This window comes from Saccopteryx bilineata, chromosome 2 (genome assembly GCF_036850765.1).
Source record: "Saccopteryx bilineata isolate mSacBil1 chromosome 2, mSacBil1_pri_phased_curated, whole genome shotgun sequence".
Taxonomy (NCBI): Eukaryota; Metazoa; Chordata; class Mammalia; order Chiroptera; family Emballonuridae; genus Saccopteryx; species Saccopteryx bilineata.
In genome coordinates, this window is record NC_089491.1 from 393,243,685 (window position 1) to 393,271,022 (window position 27,338).

At 55.4% G+C, this 27,338-nt stretch overlaps 1 protein-coding gene across 4 annotated transcripts; it reads left to right on the plus strand.

Moving 5' to 3' along the window:
* Positions 1–269: 269 nt before the first annotated feature.
* Positions 270–27,299, plus strand: TOP3A (DNA topoisomerase III alpha). 4 transcript variants are annotated; one of them, XM_066264409.1, is made up of 20 exons: positions 270–409; positions 919–1,116; positions 3,685–3,744; positions 4,673–4,746; positions 5,570–5,645; positions 7,504–7,612; positions 9,479–9,622; positions 9,776–9,946; positions 10,228–10,328; positions 12,265–12,339; positions 15,457–15,539; positions 16,469–16,676; positions 18,036–18,221; positions 18,411–18,540; positions 19,801–19,914; positions 20,002–20,167; positions 21,047–21,190; positions 23,759–23,881; positions 24,285–24,967; positions 26,355–27,299. In XM_066264409.1, exons 2-20 carry the CDS (start codon positions 937–939, stop codon positions 26,531–26,533), a joined length of 3,006 nt encoding a protein of 1,001 aa, XP_066120506.1. In that variant the 5' UTR covers positions 270–409; positions 919–936; the 3' UTR covers positions 26,534–27,299. The 4 variants fall into 4 exon arrangements, with proteins under 4 accessions (XP_066120506.1, XP_066120507.1, XP_066120505.1 ...); XM_066264410.1 differs by lacking the exon at positions 270–409 and adding an exon at positions 464–784; XM_066264408.1 differs by lacking the exon at positions 270–409 and having other exon boundaries at positions 791–1,116.
* Positions 27,300–27,338: the final 39 nt, after the last annotated feature.

The window sequence follows — 27,338 nt, forward strand, 5'->3', positions numbered from 1 at the left end:
GGACGCCGAGTCCTCGCTGTCCCTCCTCGGCGCCGTCAGGGGGGTCCCCAGCTGCCTCTCGCCCTCCCCGGGGCTCAAGCTGCCGCAGGCCCCCGCAGAGGCCTCTCTCCTTCGGGGCGCGCTCCAGGCCTCACGAACTGCGCAGGTCTGCAACACCTGGGAGGCGGCCAGCACCGTCCCGCTGCTCCTCCTCCTCCTGCGCCTCCTCCTCCGGGCAGCGCGGCCGGCGCCAGGCACCTACAGCGAGGTCACCGAGGTTCCCCCGATCCCACCGGTCATGGCAACCTCCCCCGGGCCCTGAACTGCTGGCCTCACGGGGCAGCTACAGGCCGCAGGGGCCAGCCCAGCGCTGCCGCCCCTCACGGCCCGAGGACGGGAAACCGTCGCGGATCCTCGGACGCCACCACCCGTAAGTAGTTACAGCGGCGCCGCCATCTTGGTGTCACATGACTCGTGGCCTCGGCGGCCGCGTGACCCGGAAACGGCCGAATCCACTTCCGCGCTAGAGCGAAAAAGATTGTGACCCAGAGAGAGAGAGAGAGAGAGAGAGAGAGAGAGAGAAAAGCCTGGGCGGGGACTGTGGACCGGCCTCCTCCAAGGACCAATGGATTAACTAACGACTATTGGGAAGGAAAGGAAATGAGGCGAGGGAGAGCGGAAGCGCGCTAGGATGACGGAGCCGGGGCGCGGGGCATTGTGGGAGTGGTAGTTCACGGTCCTGCGGCCTCCCTCCCACCGGAAGTGGCCCGAGAAGGCGGCCGGAAGTGGAACTCGGCGGTAGAAGGTTGTAGGCGAGTGGGCCGCAACCCGTGAGGCTGTCGGGCTGGGGGTGGGGAGGAGACCAGAACGTGGGCCGCGGCCGGAGAACTAGTTAATTTAGGGTGGGCACCGGGTGACCCTCACCTCTGACTTCCCCAGCATGGACAGGCACGCGGGATGATCTTCCCTGTCGCCCGCTGCGCGGTCCGGTGTCTGCATCGATCTGGACGCTGGACCTTGTCCACCTCCGCCATGGAGGTGGCCTTCCGAGGCGTGCGGAAAGTCCTCTGTGTGGCCGAGAAAAACGACGCGGCCAAGGGGATCGCCGACCTGCTGTCAAACGGCCGCATGAGGCGGGTAAGGAGTCGCATCTCCTCTCAGCAGTGCTTGGTGTGAGGCCCCTGGAGGGGGACATCATGTCTTATCGCAAGGCTGACGGGCACTTGAACATGTTAAGAGGTTTCACTTACTTGCTTGAAAAAACCTTGGATCCTCCTTCTCCCTCGCCTACAGCAGTGGTTGCCAAACTTGTCTGATCCTGGGGACCCCCTGGGGCAATGGCTATTCTATGGACCTTAGGATAAGACTGGGGGTAATCTGTATTTTAACATGTCTTCCTCGACTCGCCTAAGTTGGGAACCACTGACCAAACTCCTTGAACTTGGTATCCAAGCCCTGCTGGGTCCTTCATTCCCAGGTGACCTAGCCGTCCCTGTTCTTCGCCACATACCCCGCGTTCTGCAGCCCAGCTGACCTCACAGGCTGTTAAGCAAGTGCATTCCGACAGGGGCGACACGGTGCAAGGCTTGTGGGTTAGAGGAAGATGTCAGGCCTCTTCCAATTGTCACCCAGTAGTCATTGGTATGCCAGTTCCACATAGGAATCACCGGTTTGGGGTGCGGTCTAGAAGGAAACTATTCAATGCAGAACAGGAAGCCATCACTTAATGTGTTTCGGCTTCAGCGCCAGGTGGGGAAACACAATCTTAGGTGGAAAGGGAAAGTGCCTTCTGGGGGTGAGCTGACTTGTGGAGACAAAAGTCCCCCTGGCGGTTCCTGACTAGTCCTCCCTCCTGCAAAGACGCGCTCCGAATTATCGCAGCTTGATTGGTCAGATGGAGCTATTCTGATTGGCTGAGGTGCAGCTGCTCAGCTTTGATTGGAGGGGAAAGCTTCAGTCCTATTGGTTGGAATAGAGGCTAGGAGAAGTGGAAAATGGGGAGTGCTTAATGGCTACGGAGTTCCCTTTTGGTGTGATAAAAAAAACAATAACCTGTAACTACATAGAGGTGATGGTTGCACAACGTTGTGCTCTTGTATTTAGGTCACTGAGCAATTTTGAGTTATTTTTTCTGTATAATGTAAAGTAAGAATCCAACTTTTGGCCCTGGCTGGTTGGCTCAGTGGTAGAGCATCCGCCTGGCTTATGGACATCAGGGTTCGATTCCCTGTCAAAGCGACCATCCGCTTCTCCCTCCCTCTCCCCCTCTCTAAAGCAGTGGCTCAATTGGTTCAAAGGTCGGCCCCAGGCGCTGAGGATGGCTCCTTGGAGTCTCCACCTCAGGCACTAAAAATAGCTCGGTTGCAAGTGTGTTCCCAGATGGGCAGAGCATCAGCTGCAGACAGGGTTTGCTGGGTGGTCCCAGTTGGGGAGCATGCGGGAGTGTGTCTTACTATCTCCCTCTGCTCACCTAAAAGAAAAAGAAAAAGAGAGAGGGGAAGGGGAGGGAAGGGGAGGGGGGAAGGGAGGAAGGGAGGACTGATTTGTCTGTAGATGGAGCTAAAGTCAAGTGCTATGTAGAGTGACTGGGTCTCATAATGTTAATGGATTTTAGAGCCAGAGGAACCTTAAAGGTAACTTCATTCAATAATAAAATGAGGTTCAGAAGGGTGAATGACTTGCTGACATTCACCAGTTTATTGGTACAGTTGTATAGCCAGGAAGTAGTAGAAACGTGTAAAGAAAGAGAAAATCCAGAGAGTTGTGCCCTAACCCAGTGGTCCCCAACCTTTTTTGGGCCACGGACCGGTTTAATATCAGAAAATATTTTCACAGACCAGCGTTTAGGGTGGGACGGATAAATGCACAAAATAAAATTATGCGACCGGCGTAAAAACTGTGGTATTTTTTTTTTTCTTTCATTTTTCTGAAGCTGGAAACAGGGAGAGACAGACAGACTCCCACATGCGCCCGACCGGGATCCACCCCGCACGCCCACCAGGGGCGATGCTCTGCCCATCCTGGGCGTCACCATGTTGCGACCAGAGCCACTCTAGCGCCTGAGGCAGAGGCCACAGAGCCATCCCCAGTGCCCGGGCCATCTTTGCTCCAATGGAGCCTTGGCTGCGGGAGGGGAAGAGAGAGACAGAGAGGAAAGCGCGGCGGAGGGGTGGAGAAGCAAATGGGCGCTTCTCCTGTGTGCCCTGGCCGGGAATCGAACCCGGGTCCTCCGCACGCTAGGCCGACGCTCTACCGCTGAGCCAACCGGCCAGGGCCAAAACTGTGGTATTTTTAAATATAATTGTCGAACTTACGAGACAGGCGTCAAGAGTGAGTCTTAGACAGATGTAACAGAGGGAATCCGCGGCCCAGGGGCTGGGGACCCCTGCCCTAACCCATTCTCTGCCATTCATTTCTCTTGTGACCATAGACAAGTCTGTTCTCATCTATAAAAAGATATGTTAGCTGATCTCAAGGTTACCTTTCAACATAGTAACTCCATGGACTCTATCAAGTACGTGCTTGTAACTGTGTTTTGAGGGACCACTTAATACATGGTGTTAGTAATTTGGCCTAGATTTATCTGTAGGAAAACTGTTGCATTTTTAATATTCTCACTTAGCAGGGTTTTGGTTGATCTTTATGCTGAGGAGTCCTTTTTATGTAGTTAATGTATATTTTTCTTTATTTTGTTTTGTTTTATAGAGGGAAGGACTTTCTAAATTCAACAAGATCTACGAATTTGATTATCACTTGTACGGCCAGGTAGGTACCACAGTTATTTCCACTGTAGAGCTGAATGTGCTTTTAGTTCATGTGCCATTTTGGTCTGTGGTATTGGATTTTTAATTATGGCTAAAAAGGGCAGCTGTTTACAAATCCTCCCTAAATTGCTAGTATTTTAGAATTATTTAATCAAGAAGAATTAGCCTGGCCATTGTAGAATATGCCACTGTCTTTTTTTTTTTTTTTTTTTCATTTTCCTGAAGCTGGAAACAGGGAGAGACAGTCAGACAGACTCCCGCATGCGCCCGACCGGGATCCACCCGGCACGCCCACCAGGGGCGAAGCTCTGCCCACCAGGGGGCGATGCTCTGCCCATCCTGGGCGTCGCCATGTTGCGACCAGAGCCACTCTAGCGCCTGAGGCAGAGGCCACAGAGCCATCCCCAGCGCCTGGGCCATCTTTGCTCCAATGGAGCCTTGGCTGCGGGAGGGGAAGAGAGAGACAGAGAGGAAAGCGCGGCGGAGGGGTGGAGAAGCAAATGGGCGCTTCTCCTGTGTGCCCTGGCCGGGAATCGAACCCGGGTCCTCCGCACGCTAGGCCGACGCTCTACTGCTGAGCCAACCGGCCAGGGCCGCCACTGTCTTTTAAAAATAACTTATTGTTATGACCTATACATCCCTGGTTACGGGTGATCATTTGATCATTTATAAGGAAGTCTCTTTTAAAAAAAAAATAGGGGCCCATCTCGTAGCAGTAGTTTCTTCTCGTATGTGCCTTGACCGGGCAGCCCAGGGTTTTAAACTGGCGACCTCAGCGTTCTGAGTCGATGCTCTATCCACTATGTCACCACAGGCCAGGCCCTTTTTTTGTTTTTGTTTTTCTTAATTTGATAGAAGTTTCTCCCTTTTATTTGAATGATTTGGCAAAACATAGTTCCTGAAAGACTAACTCAAGTTTTGTTGTTTAGAGTGTCACCATGGTAATGACTTCCGTTTCTGGACACTTGCTGGCCCACGATTTCCAGATGCAGTTTCGCAAATGGTCAGTTGAGCCCCTGTGGGAGGGAGTTGCAGATGAGGACAGTAGATTGTACAATATTACAGGAGTTTTGACGCACGTTGGTCTTGCTGGGTAACTTATAACACAAAGACGGCTGAGTTGGTCCAGGCTGCTCTAACATAATGCCATGGGCTGGGGGGTTTGTACACAACACATTCACTTCTCCCAGTTCTCGAGGCTGGAAGTAGGAGATCAGAGTGCCAGTGTGGTCAGGCGAGGGCCTTCCGGTTGTAGGCTGCTGACCTCTCACTGAGTCCTTACCTGGTGAGAGGTCTAGGGAGCTTTGTGGGGTCTCTTTTGTAAGCACACTACTCCACTCATGAGCCTCCACCCCCATGACCTAAACACCTATTGAAGACCCCGCCTTCCGACACCATCACTTTGGTGTTAGGATGCCAGCATATGAGCTCAGGGCAGGGAGGGGACAAACCCTAGAGACCATAGCAGTGACCTAGCATTGACTGATTTGTTGTGAATTTTTACCTTATGTTGAAAATAAACAGCCACTTTTCGTTCTGTTTCCCAACATGAGGACTTTTTCATAGTCAGTGGAGGCACTTACCCCGCTGCCGTTATGCAGGAAAGGGCTCTAGAATTTCTGCTGAGCAGCTCCTGTTAACTGTCGTGGGAAGTGGAGAGTGTATTGGGCAGAGGTCAGAGCCTTGCTTTTGATCCTCTGTTGTTCTCTGGGGGGACGCTGTCAGGGTCCCCTGCGTGAGAGCCCTGGGGCACGTTTTTCTCGTTAACACGGAGGACTTCCCATCGGGCTGAGGTGGGGCTTTTCCTGTGTTCACTTCTTTTCTAGGCAGAGCTGCAACCCCCTTGTCCTCTTTGAAGCAGAAATTGAAAAGTACTGCCCGGAGAACTTCATAGACATCAAGGTAGGGGCTTTTGAAAGACATGCAGCCCTGCAGTTGAACAGCCGCAGAATACGTGAACTGAGTCATTCCTGTATTTGAATGCATTAGAACTTTGAAATAAGACCCTGGCTGGTTAGCTCAGTCGATTGGGAGCATTGTCCTGAAACAACAAGGCTGAGGGTTCGATTCCTGGTCAGGGCACACATGGGAAGCAACCCATGAATGCACAACTGAGTGGAACAACAAATGAATGCTTCCCTTCCCCCTCCCCTATCTCTCTTTTCCTCTCTGTCTCTCTAAAAATACCAGTCAATAAACAGAACCCTGACCAGATGGCTCAGTTAGTTGGCGCGTTTTCCCAGCATGGAGGTTGCCAGTTCAATTCCCGGGCCAGGGCACATAAAGGAGCAGCATGATGTTCCTGCCTCTCTCTCTCAAAAAAAGAATTTAGAAATAAGATTTTCCACCAAACTAAGTATTAAGACTCAAAAAATTATTCCTGCCTGACCTGTGGTGGCGCAGTGGATAAAGCGTCGACCTGGAAATGCTGAGGTCGCCAGTTCAAAACCCTAGGCTTGCCTGGTTAAGGCACATATGGGAGTTGATGCTTCCAGCTCCTCACCCCTTCTCTCTCTCTCCTTTCTCTTTCCTCTCTAAAAATGAATAAATAAAATAAAAATTATTCCTATGCATTGTATAACTAAGGTCATTTAAACTAAGTGGCCAAGGAACTGAAGTCTTTTTTTTTTTTTGTGGCAGAGCCAGAGAGAGTCAGAGAGAGGGACAGACAGACAGGAAGGGAAAGAGATGAGAAGCATCAATTCTTCGTTACGGCTCCCTAGTTGTTCATTGATTGCTTTCTCATATGTGCCTTGACCACGGGGGGGGGGGGGGGGGGGGGGGGAGGCTACAGCAGACCAAGTGACCCCTTGCTCGAGCCAGCGACCTTGGGTCCAAGCTGGTGAGCTCTGCTCAAACCAGATGAGCCCGCGCTCAAGCTGGCGACCTCGGGTCTCGAACCTGGGTCTTCCACATCCCAGTCCGACACTCTATCCACTGCGCCACCTGGTCAGGCTGAAGTAAGCCAAAATAAATAAACCTCAAATATGAATAGAATAAGTATTGACAATTTGAGGTTTATTTATTTATTTTTTTTTGCATTTTTCTGAAGCTGGAAACAGGGAGAGACAGTCAGACAGACTCCCGCATGCGCCCGACCGGGATCCACCCGGCACGCCCACCAGGGGGCGACGCTCTGCCCATCCTGGGCGTCGCCATGTTGCGACCCTCCTGGGTGTCGCCATGTTGCGACCAGAGCCACTCTAGCGCCTGGGGCAGAGGCCACAGAGCCATCCCCAGCGCCCGGGCCATCTTTGCTCCAATGGAGCCTTGGCTGCGGGAGGGGAAGAGAGAGACAGAGAGGAAGGCGCGGCGGAGGGGTGGAGAAGCAAATGGGCGCTTCTCCTGTGTGCCCTGGCCGGGAATCAAACCCAGGTCCCCCGCACGCCAGGCCGACACTCTATCGCTGAGCCAACCGGCCAGGGCCAATATTTATTTTTTAAACCAGAACATAACCAGACCCACTCGAGTTACACGTGGGCGTTAGAGCTGAGTTTTACTTTCCTTCACGCTGGTCTGGTTCCGGTGAACCCTCAGTCTCCTGCAAGCTCGTTAACGGGTCTGTATTTTAAGCTGGTGGGTTGCACTAGTTTCTTTACCATGTTAGGACCGATGAGAATAGTTCTCTCTGGTTTCTTTCTCACCAAATTGGCATACCCCGAGAACCTGATCCACGTTCAGCCAGCCCTGTTCCGTGTAGCGTGTGAAGCGGTAGCTCGCAGACTGTGCTCTCACTGTCTTTTCCCGTCGGGAACTCCAGAAAACGCTGGAGCGAGAGACTCGGCAGTGCCAGGCGCTGGTGATCTGGACGGACTGCGACCGAGAAGGCGAAAACATTGGCTTTGAGATCATCCACGTGTGCAAGGCCGGTACGTGCCGCCCCGCCGCCGCCTGTCTGTGCTTGGGGCCACGTACAGAGCTCGTTCTCACGCACGTACGCACGTACGTGTGCGTGGCGTGCCCCAGTCCCTCGGCAGACGCCCCTCCTGCATCCACCTGCCACTCTCGGGGGCTGTGTGTCCTGGAAGAGGTCACTGAGCCCCTGGGACATCGGGTGGGTCAGACCCCATCCCCAGAGCGCTGTGAGGACCGCAAGAGCCAGCAGGTGGCCTGGGTCCCCTAGCATGGGGCTTACTGTGTGCTAGGTCCAAGCAGATTGCCAGTGCCTTGCGAACAGGGAGACGTGATTTCCTATTTTTTTCTAATTAGCTATCGACTGTTGACAAAAGAATGTATACACTGTAGGTGAATTATGTATATGTGCTGCCGAAGCGAGCACTGTAGGTGAATTATGAAGATTAATTCTAGAATATTTCATTGGTTTTGGTTTTGGTTTGCTTTTACTTTTAAAAAAATTATAAACTTATTGTTATGTAATTTTCATGTGTGCAAGATTCCATTTTTTAAATCTTCTATATTAATTTTATCTCCTGAACATTAATAAATAATTGTTGAGGTAGACTAAATGATGCTTACCAGGGTTAATGTTTTATAACATAAAGTGACACAGAGGAGGTGATGTGCAGGCCGATCTCAGGCTTCAAAGATGCGGGTTGCCATTTTTCCCTAAGCATTTTTGAGTTTGAAGTTCTAAGGACTCCTAGGAATTTAAACACATTAACTTTCAGGGACAGTGTGTATGTCCTATGTTACTTCCATGACAGGGCATGAAACTCCACCTTTTTTTTTTTTTTTTTTTACAGAGACAGAGAGAGGGAAAGACAGGGACAGACAGACAGGAACAGAGAGAGATGAGAAGCATCAATCATCAGTTTTTCCTCGTGACAACTTTAGTTGTTCATTGATTGCTTTCTCATATGTGCCTTGACCTTGGGCCTTCAGCAGACCAAGTGACCCCTTGCTCGAGCCAGCAACCTTGGACCAGGTTTCAGACCCCTTGGACTTGGGTCCAAGCTGGTGAGCTTTGTTCAAACCAGATGAGCCCACATTCAAGCTGGTGACCTCGGGTTCTTGAACCTGAGTCCTCCGCATCCCAGTCCGATGCTCTATCCACTGCGCCACCGCCTGGTCAGGCTCCGCCATTTTTAATATACTTCTTTTTTTCCCCCCAAAAGGTCTAAGAGAACAAGTGAGATTAAAGTGTTAAAAGGCTCACCCAGAGTTTTAGTTAATAGCTAAATCTAGCCCGACTTTATTTCTGACAACACTTAGTTTGGCAGTTATACATGAAGTTTCCTCTTAGAGAGCATGTTGTACTTTTAACCTAGTCAGTAAAATTGGGTATCTCTCAGTTTCTTGAACTGTTTACCTGTTGTCCAGGGTGGGTTAAGAAAAGTGAGCCCCGCCCTGACCGGATGGCTTGGTTGGTTAGAGCCTCATTCCGAAGCCCGGAGGTTGACAATTCGATTCCCAGTCAGAGCACGCACAGGAACAGATTGATGCTCCTGTCTCTCCCTCTCTCTCCGTCCTCTCTCTAAAATTAAAAAAAAAAAAAAAAAAAAAAGTTTAAAAAGACAAATAAGCCCTTTATTTGTTTTTATTTTTTTAATTGACTTTAGGGAGAGGAAGTGGAGGAGGAGAGAGAGAAACATTGATTTGTGGTATGCATTCATCGGTTGATTCTTATATGTGCCCTCCCTGGGGATTAAACCCCCAGCTTTGGTGTGTTGGAATGGTGCTCTAACCAACTGCCCTGCTTGGCCAGAGCTAAGCGAGCCCTTTACGACAAGAGGGCAGTGTGACCTGACTTTGACCCCAGTGACTCTGTTCCGCAGTGAAGCCCACTTTGCAGGTGTTCAGAGCCCGCTTCTCTGAGATCACGCCCCGAGCCGTCCGGGCGGCCTGTGAAAACCTGGCCGAGCCGGACCAGAGAGTGAGCGATGCGGTGGACGTGCGGCAGGAGCTGGACCTCAGGATCGGTGAGCAGCCGCGCGGACTCCTGGGGCACCCGCATGGCCACCGGGTGCTGGGTTGTGGGACCAGAAGTGAGGTCTCTGTGTGAATATGCGAGGCCGGCTCTGACCTTGTGGCCTGTCATCTTCTTGTCCCTCCTGCCCTTGCTTGCCTCCCAGGGGCTGCCTTCACCAGGTTTCAGACCCTGAGGCTTCAGAAGATCTTCCCCGAGGTGCTGGCAGAGCAGCTGATCAGTTATGGCAGCTGCCAGTTCCCGACGCTGGGCTTCGTGGTGGAGAGGTTTAAAGCCATACAGGCTTTTGTGCCAGAAATCTTCCACAAAATTAAAGGTAGGGCTGGGGCTTGTTGTGATCTGGAACCTAAGGGCCAAGAATACCAGGGCGTCAGGGGCGTCAGCAGCACCAGTAAATGTTTGATTTTGTTGTTGTTTGTGTTGTTTCTAGTATTGCTGCCCTTCATGCCGCCCTGTTTCAGTGTTCAGAGTCCACCTACAGGCTCCTCAGTGCCTGCTCTGTTTCATGTTCCTTTGACTTTCGCTGTGACACGCCTGTGCTCGTCTGTCAAGTCACGCGGCTCCCTGAGTCACGCCGTCCTGTTTGTTTCCTGACAGTAACTCACGACCACAGCGATGGCGTCGTCGAATTCAGCTGGAAGAGGCATCGTCTCTTCAACCACACGGCATGTCTCGTCCTCTATCAGCTGTGCATGGAGGTGAGGAGTGCCCTGCGCTGTGAGCTCCCAGGCCGCGCCCTCCGTGGTCAGAGGTGATCCCGACGCGTTCCCCACCGAGCTGTGGCGTTCAGGGTGCGTCTCAGGGTAACCCTTCTTGGAGACAAGTAGGAGGAGAACCCCATGAGAACAGCATGGGACACTGTGGAAGAAAACGATCTGTAGAACTTCTGTGTAAAACCAGCAGTTGTAAGAAACATACAGAAGCTGAAATCCTTCCCTGAAGCAGAGCCCTGTCATTAGTAATTAATAAGGACCAGCTGGACCAGGTTAGGCCCTCGATTAGAGCTGGAAGGAGTGTGGACAGCATCCGGCCAGCCCTCTGCCGTTGGCCAGGTGGCGTCTAAAAAGAGGAAAGTTGGCCCTGGCCGGTTGGCTCAGTGGTAGAGCGTCAGCCTGGCGTGCAGAAGTCCCGGGTTCGATTCCCGGCCAGGGCACACAGGAGAAGCGCCCATCTGCTTCTCCACCCCTCCCCCTCTCCTTCCTCTCTGTCTCTCTCTTCCCCTCCCACAGCGAGGCTCCATTGGAGCAAAGATGGCCCGGGCGCTGGGGATGGCTCCTTGGCCTCTGCCCCAGGCGCTAGAGTGGCTCTGGTCGCAGCAGAGCAACGCCCCGGAGGGGCAGAGCATCGCCCCCTGGTGGGCAGAGCGTCGCCCCTGGTGGGCATGCTGGGTGGATCCCGGTCGGGCGCATGTGGGAGTCTGTCTGACTGTCTCTCCCCGTTTCCAGCTTCAGAAAAATACACACACACAAAAAAAGAAAGTCACAATCAAGTGAGCAGTGATAAACAGCAGGAAGTAGAAGGAGGGTAAAGGTAGACAGTGGCCGGGCAGGGGTGTGGGAGGGGTCTGTGCCAGGTACGGTGGCCTGAGGGCATCTCAGGGCCGACACTGGAGTGAGGGCCCGAGTGATGAGCAGCAGGCAGCCTAGGAGGCCTGGGAAGAGATGTCCGCACGGAGAGCAGCGTGTGCAGAGGCCCCAGGCCGGTCGGGCCCCGCGGCATCCCCCAGACCGACTGTCCACTGCGGTGCTGCCTCCTGCCCGTCAGCCCAGCGTCGCCCGTCCTCACCCTGGGGCTGCCACAGTGGCCACTGTGTGAGACGAAGCTCTGGGCTTGATGGGCCCGCTGGCAGGCTCAGTATTGATTTGCTAGGGGCAGTCGTGACCGTCAGCACCTGCTGCCCGCCAGGCGCACTGCGTGTTCACCCCTGGGTCTCCTGTGCCCCTGGTGGCGCCTGTGCGTGTGGTGTCGTTCCCGCATTTGCAGGCGCGGAAGCTCGAGAGAGCCAGTGCTCAGGCCGGCACCTGGGGGACTCAAGCTCGGTCCTCAGCATCCCGGCCGACACTCCACCCACTGTGCACCGCCTGGTCAGGCGGAGTCTGTCTTTTCTCTAATTTTAAATTGACTTGTGAGAGAGGAGAGGAGAGAGAAGCACTGATTTGTTCCACTTATCTGTGCACTCATTGGTCCATTCTTGTATGTGCCCTGACTGGGATTGAAACCACAACCTTGGTGTTATCAAGACTGCACTCTAACCAACTGAGCTACCCGGCCAGGCCCATGGGGAGTCTCTTAAAAGTGTGATGTTGGTCTAAAGATTAGAGTTCTTCAGCTTGTATTATATAGTTTCTCCTATTTCTAACTTCGTATTATCAAGAAATAAAAAAGAAAGTAACACCCTGAATGTGAGACAGGAAACTACTTAGGAGATACACAGGCTGTTGTTTCGTGGGCCCAGACGAGGCACATAAAGGCTTATGAAGTTGCCCCTCGGTGCCTTGGGCTGAGAGAAGAGGCGGTGACGGCATCTCCCGCATGGGGGGCTGCGGCCATGTCACATGGAGCGTTTGCCCGGGGGGAGGGGCTCTGCGACGGTGGCGGTGATCCAGGGTGACCTCTGCTGTGCTTGGATCCTAGGACCCCAGGGCGACCGTGGTGGAGGTCACTTCTAAGCCAAAGAGCAAGTGGAGGCCTCAAGCGCTGGACACTGTGGTATGTTCTGGAGGTGTGGCACCAGCCTCTGGCTTCCTGGTTTTGGGACCAGAGTTCTGCTTCAGACGATGGCCGGGTGACATCACCCTTCACAGGGCCACACAGGAAAGCTCTTGGAAAACAGAGACTCCAAAACATGGGCCTGCTTGGCCTTGGTGCTTTTTATAAACTTATTTTTTTTTTTTTTAATTTTATTTATTTATTTATTCATTTTAGAGAGGAAAGGGAGAGACAGAGGGAGAGAGAGAGGAGAGATAGAGAGAAGGGGGGAGGAGCTGGAAGCATCAACTCCCATATGTGCCTTGACCAAGCAAGCCCAGGGTTTCGAACCGGCGACCTCAGCATTTCCAGGTCGACGCTTTTATCCACTGCGCCACCACAGGTCAGGCCTTATAAACTTATTAATGCAACATAACTGCTTTATGTGGGGTTTGAGACACAACAAAAGAGGATAAATCATTCATCACCTCACCATTCTTGCATAATCACTGATAAAACTTTGGTGTTTTCTCTTACTATATTTTTAGTTTTGTTTTTTTTTTCATTTTGAGAGGGGAGAGAGAGAGAGAGAGAGAAAGGGGGAGGAGCAGGAAGCTTCAACTCCCATATGTGCCCTAGACCAGGCAAGTGCAGGGTATTGAACCATCGACCTCAGCATTCCAGGTCGATGCCTCATCCACTGCGCCACCACAGGTCAGGCTCTCTTACTATTTTTTATTTACTGTTCCCATTGATTGGAGAGAGAGGGGGAAGCACCAACTTGTTGTTCCACTTAGATGTGCAGCCATTGGTTGCTTCTCGTATGTGCCCTGACCGAGGCTCAAACCTGTGACCTTGGCATGCCAGGATGACGCTGTCCACTGATCCACCTGGCCAGAGCCTCTTCCTATTTTTTTATGTGCTGACTTTTCCCAGAGTTGTAATTGGAATAGTTTGTTTTTTCCAGCGAAGGACTTTTTAAAATGTTTCTGCATCATCTGTGTAAACATTTAAATATCTGCTTTATGAGCCTAATCAGGTGATAGCACACTGGATGGAGTGTCAGTCTGGGATGCTGAGGACCCAGGTTCGAAACCCCAAAGTCGCCAGTTTGAGCGCGGTGATGCCAGCTTGAGCGTAGGGTCACCAGATTGAGTGTGGGACCATAGACATGACTGTATGGTCACCCAGAGGTTACTTACTGGCTTTAATCCCAAGGTCGCTGGCTTGAGGGGTCCCTGGCTTGGTTGGAGCCCCCCAGTCAAGGCACATATGAGAAAGCAGTCAACAACTAAGGTGCTGCAACTATGAGTTCGTGCTTCTCATCTCGCTCCTGTCTGTCTGTAAACAAACCAACACCTGCCTTGTGAGCCTGCTCTGGAACAGGGTCAAAGTTCTGACCCTGAGAAGAGCCGCCCGTGGGAGCGCAAGTCTGAGTAAACCACGCTGGGGCGCTTCCTCCTAGTCCCCACTGTGCAGGACGGTTCCGAGCACGTGTCCTGTCCAGTCTGAGTAAACCACGCTGGGGCGCTTCCTCCTAGTCCCCACTGTGCAGGACGGTTCCGAGCACGTGTCCTGTCCAGTCTGAGTAAACCACGCTGGGGCGCTTCCTCCTAGTCCCCACTGTGCAGGACGGTTCCGAGCACGTGTCCTGTCCAGTCTGAGTAAACCACGTTGGGGCGCTTCCTCCTAGTCCCCACTGTGCAGGACGGTTCCGAGCACGTGTCCTGTCCAGTCTGAGTAAACCACGTTGGGGCGCTTCCTCCTAGTCCCCACTGTGCAGGACGGTTCCGAGCACGTGTCCTGTCCAGTCTGAGTAAACCATGTTGGGGCGCTTCCTCCTAGTCCCCACTGTGCAGGACGGTCCTGAGCACGTGTCCTGTCCAGTCTGAGTAAAGCACGCTGGGGCGCTTCCTCCTAGTCCCCACTGTGCAGGACGGTCCCGAGCACGTGTCCTGTCGAGGCTGGCTCGAGGCGGGACATGCAGAGTGTGCAGGGGCCAGGGGGCACTGCAGTGGACCTGGGTGTGCCGAGGGATGACAGGACAGCTCACGACTGATCTCACACGGCAGACACAGTTCTTCGTTTCTTGCTGGTTGAATACACTCTGCCATGCAGCCAGGCATTGTTGGGATGTCACCAAGGAGAGAAGAGCTTTATCTTCCCAGAGGCCTGGATGAATGGCATTCGTCCTTCAGGGGAATTTACTGGGGCTTGGGTGGTGTCCCCAAACTGTGGTTCTCAGACTGCCTGTGTTAGAATCAGCGTATTAGATGCTTGTTAAAAACACACAGTCGGGCCCTGGCTGGTTGGCTCAGCGGTAGAGCGTTGGCCTGGCGTGCGGGGGACCCAGGTTCGATTCCCGGCCAGGGCACATAGGAGAGGCGCCCATTTGCTTCTCCACCCCCCCTCTTTCCTCTCTGTCTCTCTCTTCCCCTCCCGCAGCCGAGGCTCCATTGGAGCAAAGATGGCCTGGGCGCTGGGGATGGCTCCTTGGCCTCTGCCCCAGGCACTACGGTGGCTCTGGTGGGGCAGAGTGTTGCCCCTGGTGGGTGTGCCGGGTGGATCCCGGTCGGGCGCATGCAGGAGTCTGTCTGACTGTCTCTCCCCGTTTCCAGCTTCAGAAAAATACAAAAACAAAAACAAAAACAAAAAACACAGTCACCTGACCTGTGGTGGCACAGTGGATAAAGCGTTGACCTGGAATGCTGAGGTTGCCGGTTCAAAACCCTGGGCCTGCCTGGTCAAGGCACATATGGGAGCTGATGCTTCCTGCTCCTCCCCCCCTTTCTTTCTCTCTCTCTCTCTCTTCTCTAAAATGAATAAATAAAAATTTAAAAAAACCAAACAAACAAAATAACCGCACAGTTCCGGCCCCTTTCCTGCCCTCCTGTCGGAACCCCTGGTGCTCAGGGCGCAGCATCCGGCTGGCTTCCCAGGTGAGCCCTGCTTCTTCTGCACTCAGGATCTGAGAGCTGCGGGCGCAGGCCCAGAGCCCTCTCCTCAGCGGGTCCCCTCGCCTTCTGTGTGGCAGCAGCTGCAGTGACAGGCCAGGCAGTTCGGAGATGAGTTGTGTGGGGCTATCGTGCGTGCCCCGCCCGCACTGCGCCCTGACGCGCCTGTGCACACTTCTCACAGGAGCTTGAGAAGCTGGTGTCTCGGAAGCTGAGGATAAACGCCAAGGAGACCATGAGGATCGCCGAGAAGCTCTACACCCACGGGTAAACAGTCCATGGCGGGGGCAGACCCTCAGGCTGTCAGCGTGGGACAGTTAGAAACAGCTTATGGGGAAACGCAGAGTCTAGATGTCACCTGAGCTCTGACTCAGAAGAATTTTGACATTGATTTCTCTTTCCTGATCATGGGAAAATTTCAAAATCTGTTCTAAGCCAAGGGCCCACAGCGTTAGACCCCAGTCCTGGCCTGGGGCCTCAGCAGCGCCCCCTGGTGGCTGGGCAGCAGCACCTGGAGGGGATGTTGGGCTGTTGTCCATCGTCCTGTCTCGGGCTGTGAGCACCTGTGTCATCCAGGGACTGACCACACAGCCGTGGTGGCCGCCACACGCTACAGCTGACTGCAGAGAACTGGAGGTCTGGGTTGTCTGAATCGGGATGTGCTTGAGTGGGAAATTCACACCGGGTTTCCAAGCCTCGCGTGAAAAAAAGTGCAAACTTTCTCAATGTGTTTTTAAGTGGCTAAGAAAAGAGTTAATTATATGTGGGTGCATTGTACGCTGCTGGGCAGCACTGCCGTTTCTGTGCATGAGGGAAGTGCTAGGAGCACCCCATGTCGTAGCTGTCGGCCGCGGGGCTCCCCTGGGCTTGTTCTGCCGGGTGACCGAGGCTGGGCAGCCCCGGCACGGCGCCAGGCCACCCGCTCTGGCCGAGCGGGGCTGTGGGCAGGGCCCGGTACGGCCGTCCCGTCGTCTGTCCTTCGGCTTCTTTGTGTGCCCTGGCGGAGAGCCTGCGGCTCCTTGCCCCACGCGGGGGGCACAGCTCAGGACTGTTCTCAGTGTGGGTCACCAGGGTTGCCTTCATTGGAGGTGGCTGGGGTAGGTGAGTGTGTGGTGGGTGTTTTCAATCTAATTCAGTGTTTATAGATTAACTTTTTGTTCTGGTTTTTTGTTTGCTTGTTTCTGGTCTCAATTCAGGTACATCAGCTACCCCAGAACGGAAACAACCATCTTCCCCAGAGACTTGGACCTGACCGCCCTGGTGGAGCAGCAGACTCCGGATCCACGCTGGGGCTCCTTTGCCCGGAGCATTCTGGAGCGGGGCGGCCCCACCCCACGCAACGGGAACAAGTCTGACCAGGCTCACCCTCCCATCCACCCCACCAAGTATACCAGCAGCTTGCAGGTTAGTCTGGCCCCGCTGTGCTCTGGAACCCAGCGGGAGGCGGGGGGTCAGCAGTGAGCTATGCATCCACTCTGCGGCTCTCACTGTAGGGACTGAGTGAGTTAGAAACCTCCTTCCCGTCTCAGGAGAGATGTCAGTGTCAGAATGCTCCCTTTCACAGTCTTCGGCCGGCCTCCTGGAAGACTGCGGTCTGCTCTCTGGGAAGCCCCCCACGGCGGCTCCCCCCGCTGCCTCGCTGGCCCCACCACCCCACTCTGACCCCCACACGGCCTCCCACGCACACGGCCCCTGGCCTCCTCCCCTTGTCACCTGGAGGAACCTGTTCATCTTCCCCAAACGTCCACCTCGCCCTCCTGTCCCTCCGGTCCCAGCCGGGTGCACACTTAGCACTTCTCAGCGGGGTGAGCTCCACGGGGCCCGGGCTCGGGAGGCTTGCTGGACGTCTGTGGGTAGTCAATTCTGGTGGTCATCGTCCTCTTCCTCCTCTTCCTTTCTTTGTTTCTGATTTTAAAAGTAATGCATGTTCATTTTAGACAATTTAGAAAACACAAGATTGTAAGAAAGAAAAAAATTGCCTCTAATCTTACCTTCTACTGAGAACTACCTTTTCTACGCATGTATACGATGTTCTTAGACTACAATCATAACTTTAAATAAATTTCGTAAAGTACTTTTTTTCACTTTCTATTTCCGCATATGCTAAAATATTTTCATGGTTACCTAGGTGTGCCATCATTTATTTTGCCAAATCTGTTTTTTGAAGAATTGTTTTCATCTTTTTGATACATTATATACTAAAGTTAACATTTGTATGCATAAATATTAGTGCAGATCTTTCCTTAGTTCCTTTGAATATGTTCTTAGAAGGAGAATTAGTGGGTAGAGGTATGAACATCTTATGGGCCTTTGATTTATAGACTGAGCCTCACCAAATGCTTGACTCCTGAACTGGTGGACAGTGGCCGTGACCCCTGTGTGACGTTGGTCTGAGGCTGCTGGAGGCACGTTTTCTGTCTGTCTCCTGCACAAGGGGAGTCTTGAGAACCTCTCTGCCTTCACCGTGGTTTCTCCTTGCACTGGGCTCACAGCAAAAGAATCCCTTCCCGGTCTTCAGGGCAGCATGACTCCCTCGCTTATCTTTGCCTGGTTCGAGTTGTGACGTGGATCAGCCTGAAGCTGGACAGGTGGAGCAGCCTGGCACTCACTCCATGCTAGTGCAGGGGCTCCAGGCGCCCTGGCCCGGTTCTGTGCAGAACTGTGCACTGAAAGGTGGCCTAAACCAGGTGACACTACCGGTGACACTGAGATCCCTGAGCAGTATTATTCTGGAGGGAGTTTCAGACTTTCTCTTCTTCACAGGGAGATGAACAGCGACTGTACGAGTTTATCGTTCGCCATTTCCTGGCTTGCTGCTCCCAGGATGCTCAGGGGCAGGAGACCACCGTGGAGATTGACATCTCTCAGGAGCGCTTTGTGGCCCATGGTCTTATGATTCTGGCCCGAAACTATCTGGATGTGTACCCGTATGACCGCTGGAGTGACAAGGTGATCCAGCTTAGGTCCGCTCAGAGGTCAGAACCCACATCTCGCTCACGGGCCTCAGAGAAGGGGAGACAGTCGCATTCCCAGCCCCAGGACCACTGGACGGGCCGGGGTGTGTCCTTTGAACTGGAGGTTGTCTGGCCTGAGGGCCCTGGCGGAGTGAGTTAGCCGACGCTTCTCTGCTCTCTGCAGACCCTGCCTGTCTATGAGCGAGGCTCCTGCTTCCAGCCCAGCACTGTGGAGATGGTGGATGGGGAGACCAGCCCGCCTCAGCTGCTCACTGAAGCCGACCTGATTGCCCTCATGGAAAAGCATGGCATCGGTCAGTAGCTCGTTGTCGCAGCAACTACAGGCTCTGAGCACGACAGCTCTCGTGGGGTGACGTTCTGGACCCCACTGTATAGCCGAAGCGAGGCTTACCGAAGTTAAGATCTTAAGCTAGCCTGACCAGGCGGTGGCACAGTGGATAGAGCGTTGGACTGGGATGCGGAGGACCCAGGTTCGAGACCCCGAGGTCGCCAGCTTGAGCGCAGGCTCATCTGGTTTGAGCAAGGCTCACCAGCTTGGACCCAAGGTTGCTGGCTCGAGCAAGGGGTTACTCGGTCTGCTGAAGGCCTGTGGTCAAGGCACATATGAGAAAGCAATCAATGAACAACTAAGGTGTTGCAACGAAAAACTGATGATTGATGCTTCTCATCTCTCTCTGTTCCTGTCTGTCCCTGTCTATCCCTCTCTCTGACTCTCTCTCTGTCTCTGTAAAAAAAAAAAAATCTTAAGCTAAGGTCAGAAAGTGTGTGAGTTATTAAGACGTCAGTCCAAACAAGTGTGCAGCCACTGCTCTGACCCTGCTCTGCACCGTCCACACAGTGCCCCCGAGTTCTGCGGGTTGGGGTGGAGACCACCGCAGTCAAGTGAGTCATGCAGTTGTTGGTTTCCCAGCACACATAAAAGTTAGGTCTAGCTTTTGGGAAAAGACATTTGTTCTGTGTTCATGGTATTGGCCAGTAGTCAGGATTCTAAATAACTTGATTCGGGGAGAGAAGAGCTCAAAAGCTGACAATGTGTTTGGGTCCTCTGTTTGACTAGGAGGGTTGGGTTAGCTGATACTGTTTTTGGAGGATAAGTAACTGCCCTTTGGAGTAAAAAAGGGACCAGAAGGACAAATGCAAATTCTCAGACACAGCCCCAGAGTGTCCCATTGACCAGGTGGCCCATTGAAATTTTTTTAGATTTTATTGATTAGAGAGAGAGAGAGAAAGGTGGAGGGGGGGCAGCAGGAAGCATCAACTCATAGTAGTTGCTTCTTTTCTCATGTACTCCTTGACTGGGCAAGCCCAGGGTTTTGAACTGGTGACATCAGCATTCAATGTCAATGCTTAATCCACTGTGCCACCACAGGTCAGGGGCCCACTGAAATTTATAAGGAATTATAGAAGCCGTTGAGTACGGGTAGGACTATTGAGACTGTGTGTCAATGTGAATGGGGGTGTCTTAGCGAGCACAGGAAACCCACTCAGGAAGGAGCCCCCGGGCACCTGGGGGGAGGGTCTGCATTAACCCGAGTGACCAGGGCGGCTTTCAGGTACTGACGCCACTCATGCAGAGCACATCGAGACCATCAAAGCCCGGATGTACGTGGGACTCACCCCGGACAAACGGTTTCTCCCCGGGCATCTGGGCATGGGACTCGTGGAAGGTGAGGAGGGAGGAGCGTGCGCTGAGTCATTGGGGGAGGGGCATCGCTCAGGTTTGGGCCGACAGGACGCTGCCCTTTCTGCGGCAGGTTACGACTCCATGGGCTATGAGATGTCCAAGCCGGACCTCCGGGCGGAGCTGGAAGCCAATCTGAAGCTGATCTGTGAGGGGAAGAGGGATAAGTCCGTGGTCCTGAGGGAGCAGGTCCAGAAGTACAAGAAAGTGTTCGTCGAAGCAGTGACCAAAGCCCAGAAGTGAGTGCCAGGCCCTGCTCTCTGCAGGCGGGCTGGGTCCCCGAGGAGCAGGCAGCCTGGGGGTGACTCGGCAGAAGCCAGGTGGTCCTCGTAACCCTGCCCCCGGGCGGTCCCGTCCAGGTGGTCCTCGTGAGCCTGCCCCTCGGGCGGTCCCGTCCAGGTGGTACCTCGTGACCCTGCCCCTCGGGCGGTCCCGTCCAGGTGGTCCTCGTGACCCTGCCCCTCGGGCGGTCCCGTCCAGGTGGTCCTCGTGACCCTGCCCCTGGGCGGTCCCGTCCAGGTGGTCCTCGTGACCCTGCCCCGGGGCGGTCCCGTCCCTGCCAGGCCAGCTCACCTTCCCCCTCGGGCTTCCCTGCCGAGTTGTTCGCCCCTTTCCGTGGAGCTGTCCGTATAGAACCGGACAGGTCTGGTCCAGTCATTCTGGACTGCTGGCTCTAGAGATGCTCTTCTCCGGTTTTAGTTGTTTCTGGAATCAGTAGGCAGCACAGCCCCGTATCAGTGAAGCCAAGAGCTGCCGTGGGCCCACCTCTTCTCTGGGGCGTTTGGAGGGGCCACTAGCAAGCAGCACACGCACGTTTTGTTAGGAGCATTTTCTACCCCGTGCCAGTTTTGAAAAAGGCATGAGCTGGCTTACACTTAAACCCGGACAGGCCTCAAGGAGTGCGTGCCTGGACCCTGTGCCGCTCTGTCCAGCATGAGGCCATGGTGAAGCAGAACCGCCGGCCCAGTTCTGCCCGGAGACGCCGGGGCCGGGGCCGCTCAGCCAGTGCCGCCCTCTGTCCGCCTTGTTGCCTGTGGCTGACCAGCCGGCTGGTCCCCGGGTCACGCACACATATGTGTGCACACAAGCATGTTGCGAATGCTTTGCTGTCTCTTCAGGTTGGACGAGGCCTTGTCCCAGTATTTTGGAGAAAGGGCAGAGGTGGCCCAGCAAGAAGCCATCTACCCGGTGACACCAGACCCTGTCAGGAAGTGCCCGCAGTGCAACAAGGACATGGTCCTCAAGACCAAGAGGAGTGGCGGGTCAGTGCCCAGCTGGTGCCAGCTTTGCTCTCCTCACACCTGCCGGCTGGCCAGACAGCTCCCGCCTGGCCTAGTCACTTCACTGGTGTTGTCACTGACAGGCAGCCTGCTGTCACCTGCCCCCCGCACTAGACACTGGAGATGGAACAGGAGCTGACGGCACTGGGGGGAGGGGTTGTGGGAGCGGGGGGGGGGCACTGAGTGGTGTCCCCATGGACCACACCCACTCACCAGGTGCAGAATGGGGGGAAGCACGAGCTTCAGACGCTAGTGGGTCTGGGTGCAAATCCCGCTTCTATGACATGCAGGCTCTGTGTGCCAAAGCGGGTGCTTGCCCACTGGGTCACAGCTATGGGGCCGGCGGGGTGCAGTGGGAGAGTCAAGGGTGGAGTGCTGGCCTCGGACAGTAGAGGTGATCAAACCACCGTCTCACCTCTCCTGGTTTTGACTTGGAATTGGGTCTGAACATCTTAAATCCCTCTTTATTGCCAGTGCATCCTCTCAGAGTGGGCCGCTTACCCCGAGGCTCGGGTGGCCGCCTGGCCGAGGTGTCCAGCCAGTGCTGAGGGAAGCCATGGCGGGCATGGGGGTGCTGGTGTCCCCGTCGTTGATCGTGTGCCATCCCTGTGGCTGGCAGGATGCAGGGTGCTCGGCAGACATGATATTGTTCGATTCCATAACCACCCACGGGGCATGCGTTTTCACTCGTCTTCTAAAGCGTGCAGCGAGGGAGTGGACTGAGGTGGCCCGTCCAGAGCTGGCCGCCCTGGGGAGTGGGGAGGGCATTGAATCCAGTCGTCACAGTTCTCTGTCCTGCGGCCCCCCTGGCTGCAGCAGGGGTCACCTCTGTGCCGTCACATGAGCAAGTGGTTTCCCTGGACCTCAGAAACTAGAGGCCAGTGGCCCAGCCTCACCGCATGGGGAGGGCACGTGGTGCCCACAAACGCATCAGCCAGCGCCACTGGGGTGTGGCCTCGTCCCTGAGGGCCACGTGTAAGTGCTTTATTTATTTAGTTTTTGAGACAGAGAGTCAGAGAGAGGGATAGACAGGGACAGACAGACAGGAACGGAGAGATGAGAAGCATCAATCATCAGTTTTTTGTTGCAGCACCTTAGTGGTTCCCTGATTGCTTTCTCATATGTGCCTTGACCGCGGGCCTTCAGCAGACCGAGTAATCCCTTGCTTGAGCCAGCGACCTTGGATCCAAGCTGGTGAGCTTTTTGCTCAAACCAGATGAGCCCATGCTCAAGCTGGTGACCTCAGGGTCTCGAACCTGGGTCCTCTGCATCCCAGTCCGATGCTCTATCCACTGCGCCACCACCTGATCAGGCCACGTGTAAGTACTTTAAATGCTCTTGACGGTGTTTTCTTTGCCACCTATTGGGAAGTGGATTAATAATCATGGAATATAAAAAAAAGTACTTGCTTTTGGTCCTGGCCAGTTGGTTCAGTAGATAAGAGTGTTGGCCCAGCATATGGACACCCTGGGTTTGATCCCCAGTGATTCCTGGTCAGGGTGCACATGAGAAGTGACCATCTGCTTCTCTTCCCCTCCCTCTCCCCCTTCTCTCTCTCTTCCCCTCCCACAGCCAGTGGCTCAGTAGGTTTGAGCGTTGGCCCTAGGCGCTGAGGATAGCTCGGTTGACTGGAGCATGGGCCCTTAATGGGGGTTGCTGGGTGGATTTGATTGAGGCGCGTGTGGGAGTCTGTCTCTGTCTCCCTTCCTCTCAATTGTAAAAATAAACAAAGGCTTTCACCAGACAGGGTTCTGGTCCCAGCTCGCCGACTGCCCAGGTCTCAGTTTGCTCCAGGGTAAGCCGATGGTGGCGTGAGGGAGTGGTCGATGAGGGCAGGCCCTCAGCACAGAGTCTGACAGCACCCTCGGCGCGTGGCGGTGCCGTGGTCTGGGTGTTGGCAGACCGGCGGCGGTGGCGGTGGTGTGGTCCGGGTGTTGGCAGACCGGCGGCGGTGGCGGTGCCGTGGTCTGGGTGTTGGCAGACCGGCGGCGGTGGCGGTGCCATGGTCTGGGTGTTGGCAGACCGGCGGCGGTGGCGGTGGCGTGGTCTGGGTGTTGGCAGACCGGCGGCGGCAGTGGTGGTGGCGGTGGCGTGGTCTGGGTGTTGGCAGACCGGTGGCGGTGGCGTGGTCTGGGTGTTGGCAGACCGGCGGCGGTGGCGGTGGCAGTGGCGTGGTCTGGGTGTTGGCAGACCGGCGGCGGTGGCGGTGGCGTGGTCTGGGTGTTGGCAGACCGGCGGCGGTGGCGGTGGCGTGGTCTGGGTGTTGGCAGACCGGTGGCGGTGGCGGTGGCAGTGGTCTGGGCGTCTGCAGGTGGTTGGCTGTCCTCTGGCAGAGAGCAGAGTCCGCTGCCGCAGTTTACACTTTCGGGAGCTGGGAAGTCAACACGGGCTAGTGTTTCTCCGTGACTTCATTGCCAGTGACTGTCTCACGTGTGTTCCAGACAAGTGAACGTCTTCACTCAGCGGAAGACGAGTTTCCTTGCCGGATGGGGACAGCCTGGGACTGCTGTGGTTTGGTGGCTCTTGCCTGACCTGGTCCCCTGCCCGCAGGTTCTACCTCAGCTGCTCAGGGTTCCCGGAGTGTCGGTCAGTCATGTGGTTCCCCGACTCTGTGCTGGAGGCCAGCAGGGATGGCAGCGTGTGTCCTGTGTGCCAGCCACACCCCGTGTACAGGTGAGGCGGGTGGGACCCTCAAGTGCTTGGGTCCCCAGGCCCCTTGGGGGGTTGTGCGCTGGCTCTGCAGGCCTGCCCCTGCCCAGTGCCTTTGTAGGTTGAAAGCCAGCCTCGGGGCAGGTTCCTGGAAAACTGCTGCACACACCTGGAAAAATAAGAGCACAGCAGACTTCTCAGCATTGTTACAAAATAACGTTGACCTCCCCTGGTCTGTGGGAGTGAGGCTTTCAGAGGCTTCTATATTGTGACTCACGGGGTTGTGGCTTCATCCCCCACTCTGTGCGCTCGTGAACGCTGGAGGGGGGATGCCAAGGGGAGCCCTGCACGTGCAGCCCTCTGTGGACCGAGGGGAAGACTCTGTACGTGGTAGTGAATATCTTTCCCCATCTTCTCGCCCCATTAGGTTGAAGTTCAAGTTCAAACGCGGTAGCCTTCCCCCGACCATGCCTCTTGAATTTGTGGGCTGCATCGGCGGATGTGATGAGACCTTGAGGGAGATCTTGGGACTGAGGTTTTCCCAGGGCCCCCCCAGAGCTGGTCAGCCCGCCAGCCAGCCCTCCGGCCACCTGCAGGCTAGCCAGTCACTAAACAGAATGGACAGAATGGACAGCAGCCGTCAGAGCCACCCCCGGCCTCCTGACACCTGGCAGAATAAGCCACCCCCCACCGGTGCTGCTGAAAGCAACTCTGTGACCTGCAACTGCGGCCAGGAGGCCGTGCTGCTCACTGTCCGCAAGGAGGGCCCCAACCAGGGCCGGCAGTTCTATAAGTGCCACACCAGCAGCTGCAGCTTCTTCCTGTGGGCCGACAGCGGCCATCCGGGAGCAGGGAGGACCCCTTCTTCTGCATCAGGACCCCCAGGCCGCTCGCTGGGGTACCCACCAGGGCCAGAGAACCCCCCAGGAGGGCTTGGTGACCCTGGAGATGACTCTGGTGGCAGCGCGTCCTGCCTGTGTAACCAGGCCACTGTCACACGGACTGTGCAGAAGGATGGCCCCAACAAGGGCCGCCAGTTCCACACGTGCGCCAAGCCCAGGGAGCAGCAGTGCGGCTTCTTCCAGTGGGTGGACGAGAACATGGCCCCAGGTGAGCAGCAGGCGCCCCCGGCAGCCCTGGGGCGGGTGGGGCTGGCCCATCCCTCCCGAGACCAAAGGCAGCAGGTGGTGCAGCCATGGGCGTGTGAGGGCACGGGGGTCTCCACGCTGCTGCTCTCGGCAAGGTAGTGAATGGCACCATCTTTGTTCCAAACCAGAGAGGGTGGCGACCGTGAGTCCCCTAGCTCGCTATGTGCCTGCACCAGCTAAGGAGACTAGACAGGCATCACCCATTTTCATTCAGTAAGCAGGTGATCACAACTCTACAAATGAGGAAGGTGAGGCCCCAACAAACGCAGTGACTTTGCTCAGGGTCACACGGTGACACAGCCCCTGAAAGTAGCTCGGCCTGACCCCGCTGCCCTGTGCTCCAGGAGCCTCTGTGCACCCTGTGAAGTCATCCTCAGCCTCTTCTGTTCAGGTGGAGAAACTACCCCGGTGATGTCTAGGGACCCAGCCAAGGTTGCGCACACAGCCGGGTCTGGCATCAGTGGGTGTGTGAGGGCTGGCACCTGGGCCTGGGACCGAGCTAGGTGAGGGATCTGAGGGCACTTGGAAACGGTCCCTGCCCATTACGGTCCACAGCAAAAGCTAATGAAATGTCAGAACGCCCAAATGGCCTAGTGGGAGCTTCGTCGTACGGAGCTTGTTCCAAAGCCCCGTCTGTCCACCATTGAACAGATGACACGGCCTCTCGGCCTCAGTTTGCTCAGCAAGATGGGCACCTGCCTGTCTTTGTCCGCGCATGTCCTTGTAGAGGAGTTTAGTCTCGGACTGGCCCTCACACACACCTACAGGGAGAATCCACAAGGCTCAGTCAGAGTGTGGGGCCGGCGGGCAGTGGCAGAGGGGGCTGGACACTGCCCGCTGTGACGGGCTCCCAGCTGCAGTGGGGAGGTGGTCGTTCGGACACGCAAGGGCCGCTCGCCTCCCCCTGAAAGGAAGCGGCGTCGGCTCCAGGGCAGCGGGTCAGTGATGGACAGGCAGCCGGTACTAAGAGGTAGTGTGAGAACTGGAAGGATCAGAGCTCGAGTCTCTCAGCGTGGACGGCGGGGAGCAGCTGTGGCTCACAGGCTCACTGGTCTTGGCTGCCTCACCACGTGACCTCAGGCCAGCTGCTTGCGTGGTGTCCACTTGGGCAGGAGAGGGCGCCTACGAAGTGACAACAGTGCCCTCTTGACCAGGACAGCTGGTCAGGCGAGGCCTTCGGGAGTTCCAGGTTCAGAAGGCGACACTGGGCACAGTGTGAAGGCGCCCGGCCTGGCCTGGGGGCGACTCCACAGGGCTTGGAGGACACCCTTCACCCAACACGGTGGCCTTTGCTTCCGTCCACCGTGGCGTGTCTGTCTAAACTCAGACTTCCCCTGCTCTCCCCACAGGGACTTCCGGAGCCCCGCCCTGGCCAGGAGGCCGAGGGAGAGCCCGTAGACCGGACTCCAGAAGCAGAGGAGCCCGGGCCGGTCCCTCAGACCCTGGGTCCACGGCCAGGAAGCCACGGAAATGCAGTGTTTGCCACCAGCCTGGACACACCCGCTCCTTCTGTCCTCAGAACCGATGAGGGCAGGGTCCAGTAGAGGCCCCTTCCCCGGACCTGCCCCTTGGGTCTCAAGACAGAGTGGTTGTCACTGGGACCAGGTGGCCGTTTGCTGCCCTGGAGCTGTTGAGGGGTCTGACCTACCTGTGTGGAGGAGTCCAGACCCAGCCTGCTGGCATTACCAAGAAGTCCACCTCTGGACAGTGGCTGTCTGCCCGGGGCTCAGGAACGACCATGGCCACCGCTGCGAGGTCACAGGGGGCCTGCAGGGACTGCTGCTGTTGGCACTACAGAGCAGCTGCCCGTGGGACATGTCGGGTTGGGTCAGGGCTGGGGTGTGGTGCAGCGGGGCCTCCACGACCTCCCTCGCCCTCTCGGGAGACCAGCACGCACGGGGCAGGCTCGGGCACAGGAAGGGCCTTCTTTCCACAGACGTCCTGGGAAAGGGGGGCGTAACACAAGGAGATGGCTCTTGTTCTAAAATTGTGTCTGTAGACTTACTCTTCACCTAGAAGCACTGTCCCAGGACTCTCCCTGCTCGCGTGCCTTAATAAAGAGTTTTTACCCCTTGTCTCTGCTGGGCGCGGCACGTTGTCTGAGGAATGTGGCGAGAGCAGTGGGAACAGACACTGGCCCTCACGGTCTCCCTCTTCCCCCACCCCCACCCCACACCGCGGACCCTGTGGCAGGCAGGAAGCCCGCTCCTCGCAGCCCCACAAACGGCTTGTCCTGCTGAGGAGACAGTGCGGGATTCAGAAAACTCCCCTCTTCCACACCTCCAGAGGTGGCCAGGTCCTTACTTGCCTTGACAAAAACCTTGTGGATAACA

What these genes read in the sequence shown, in the direction of transcription:
- TOP3A (XM_066264409.1), top strand. Translation starts at nt 937, where the DNA reads ATGATCTTCCCTGTCGCCCGCTGCGCGGTCCGGTGTCTGCATCGATCT. An exon ending in CAAACGGCCGCATGAGGCGG is followed by an intron (nt 1,117 to 3,684) that starts GTAAGGAGTCGC and finishes TTTGTTTTATAG; the next exon opens with AGGGAAGGACTTTCTAAATT. An exon ending in CAGATGCAGTTTCGCAAATG is followed by an intron (nt 4,747 to 5,569) that starts GTCAGTTGAGCC and finishes CTTCTTTTCTAG; the next exon opens with GCAGAGCTGCAACCCCCTTG.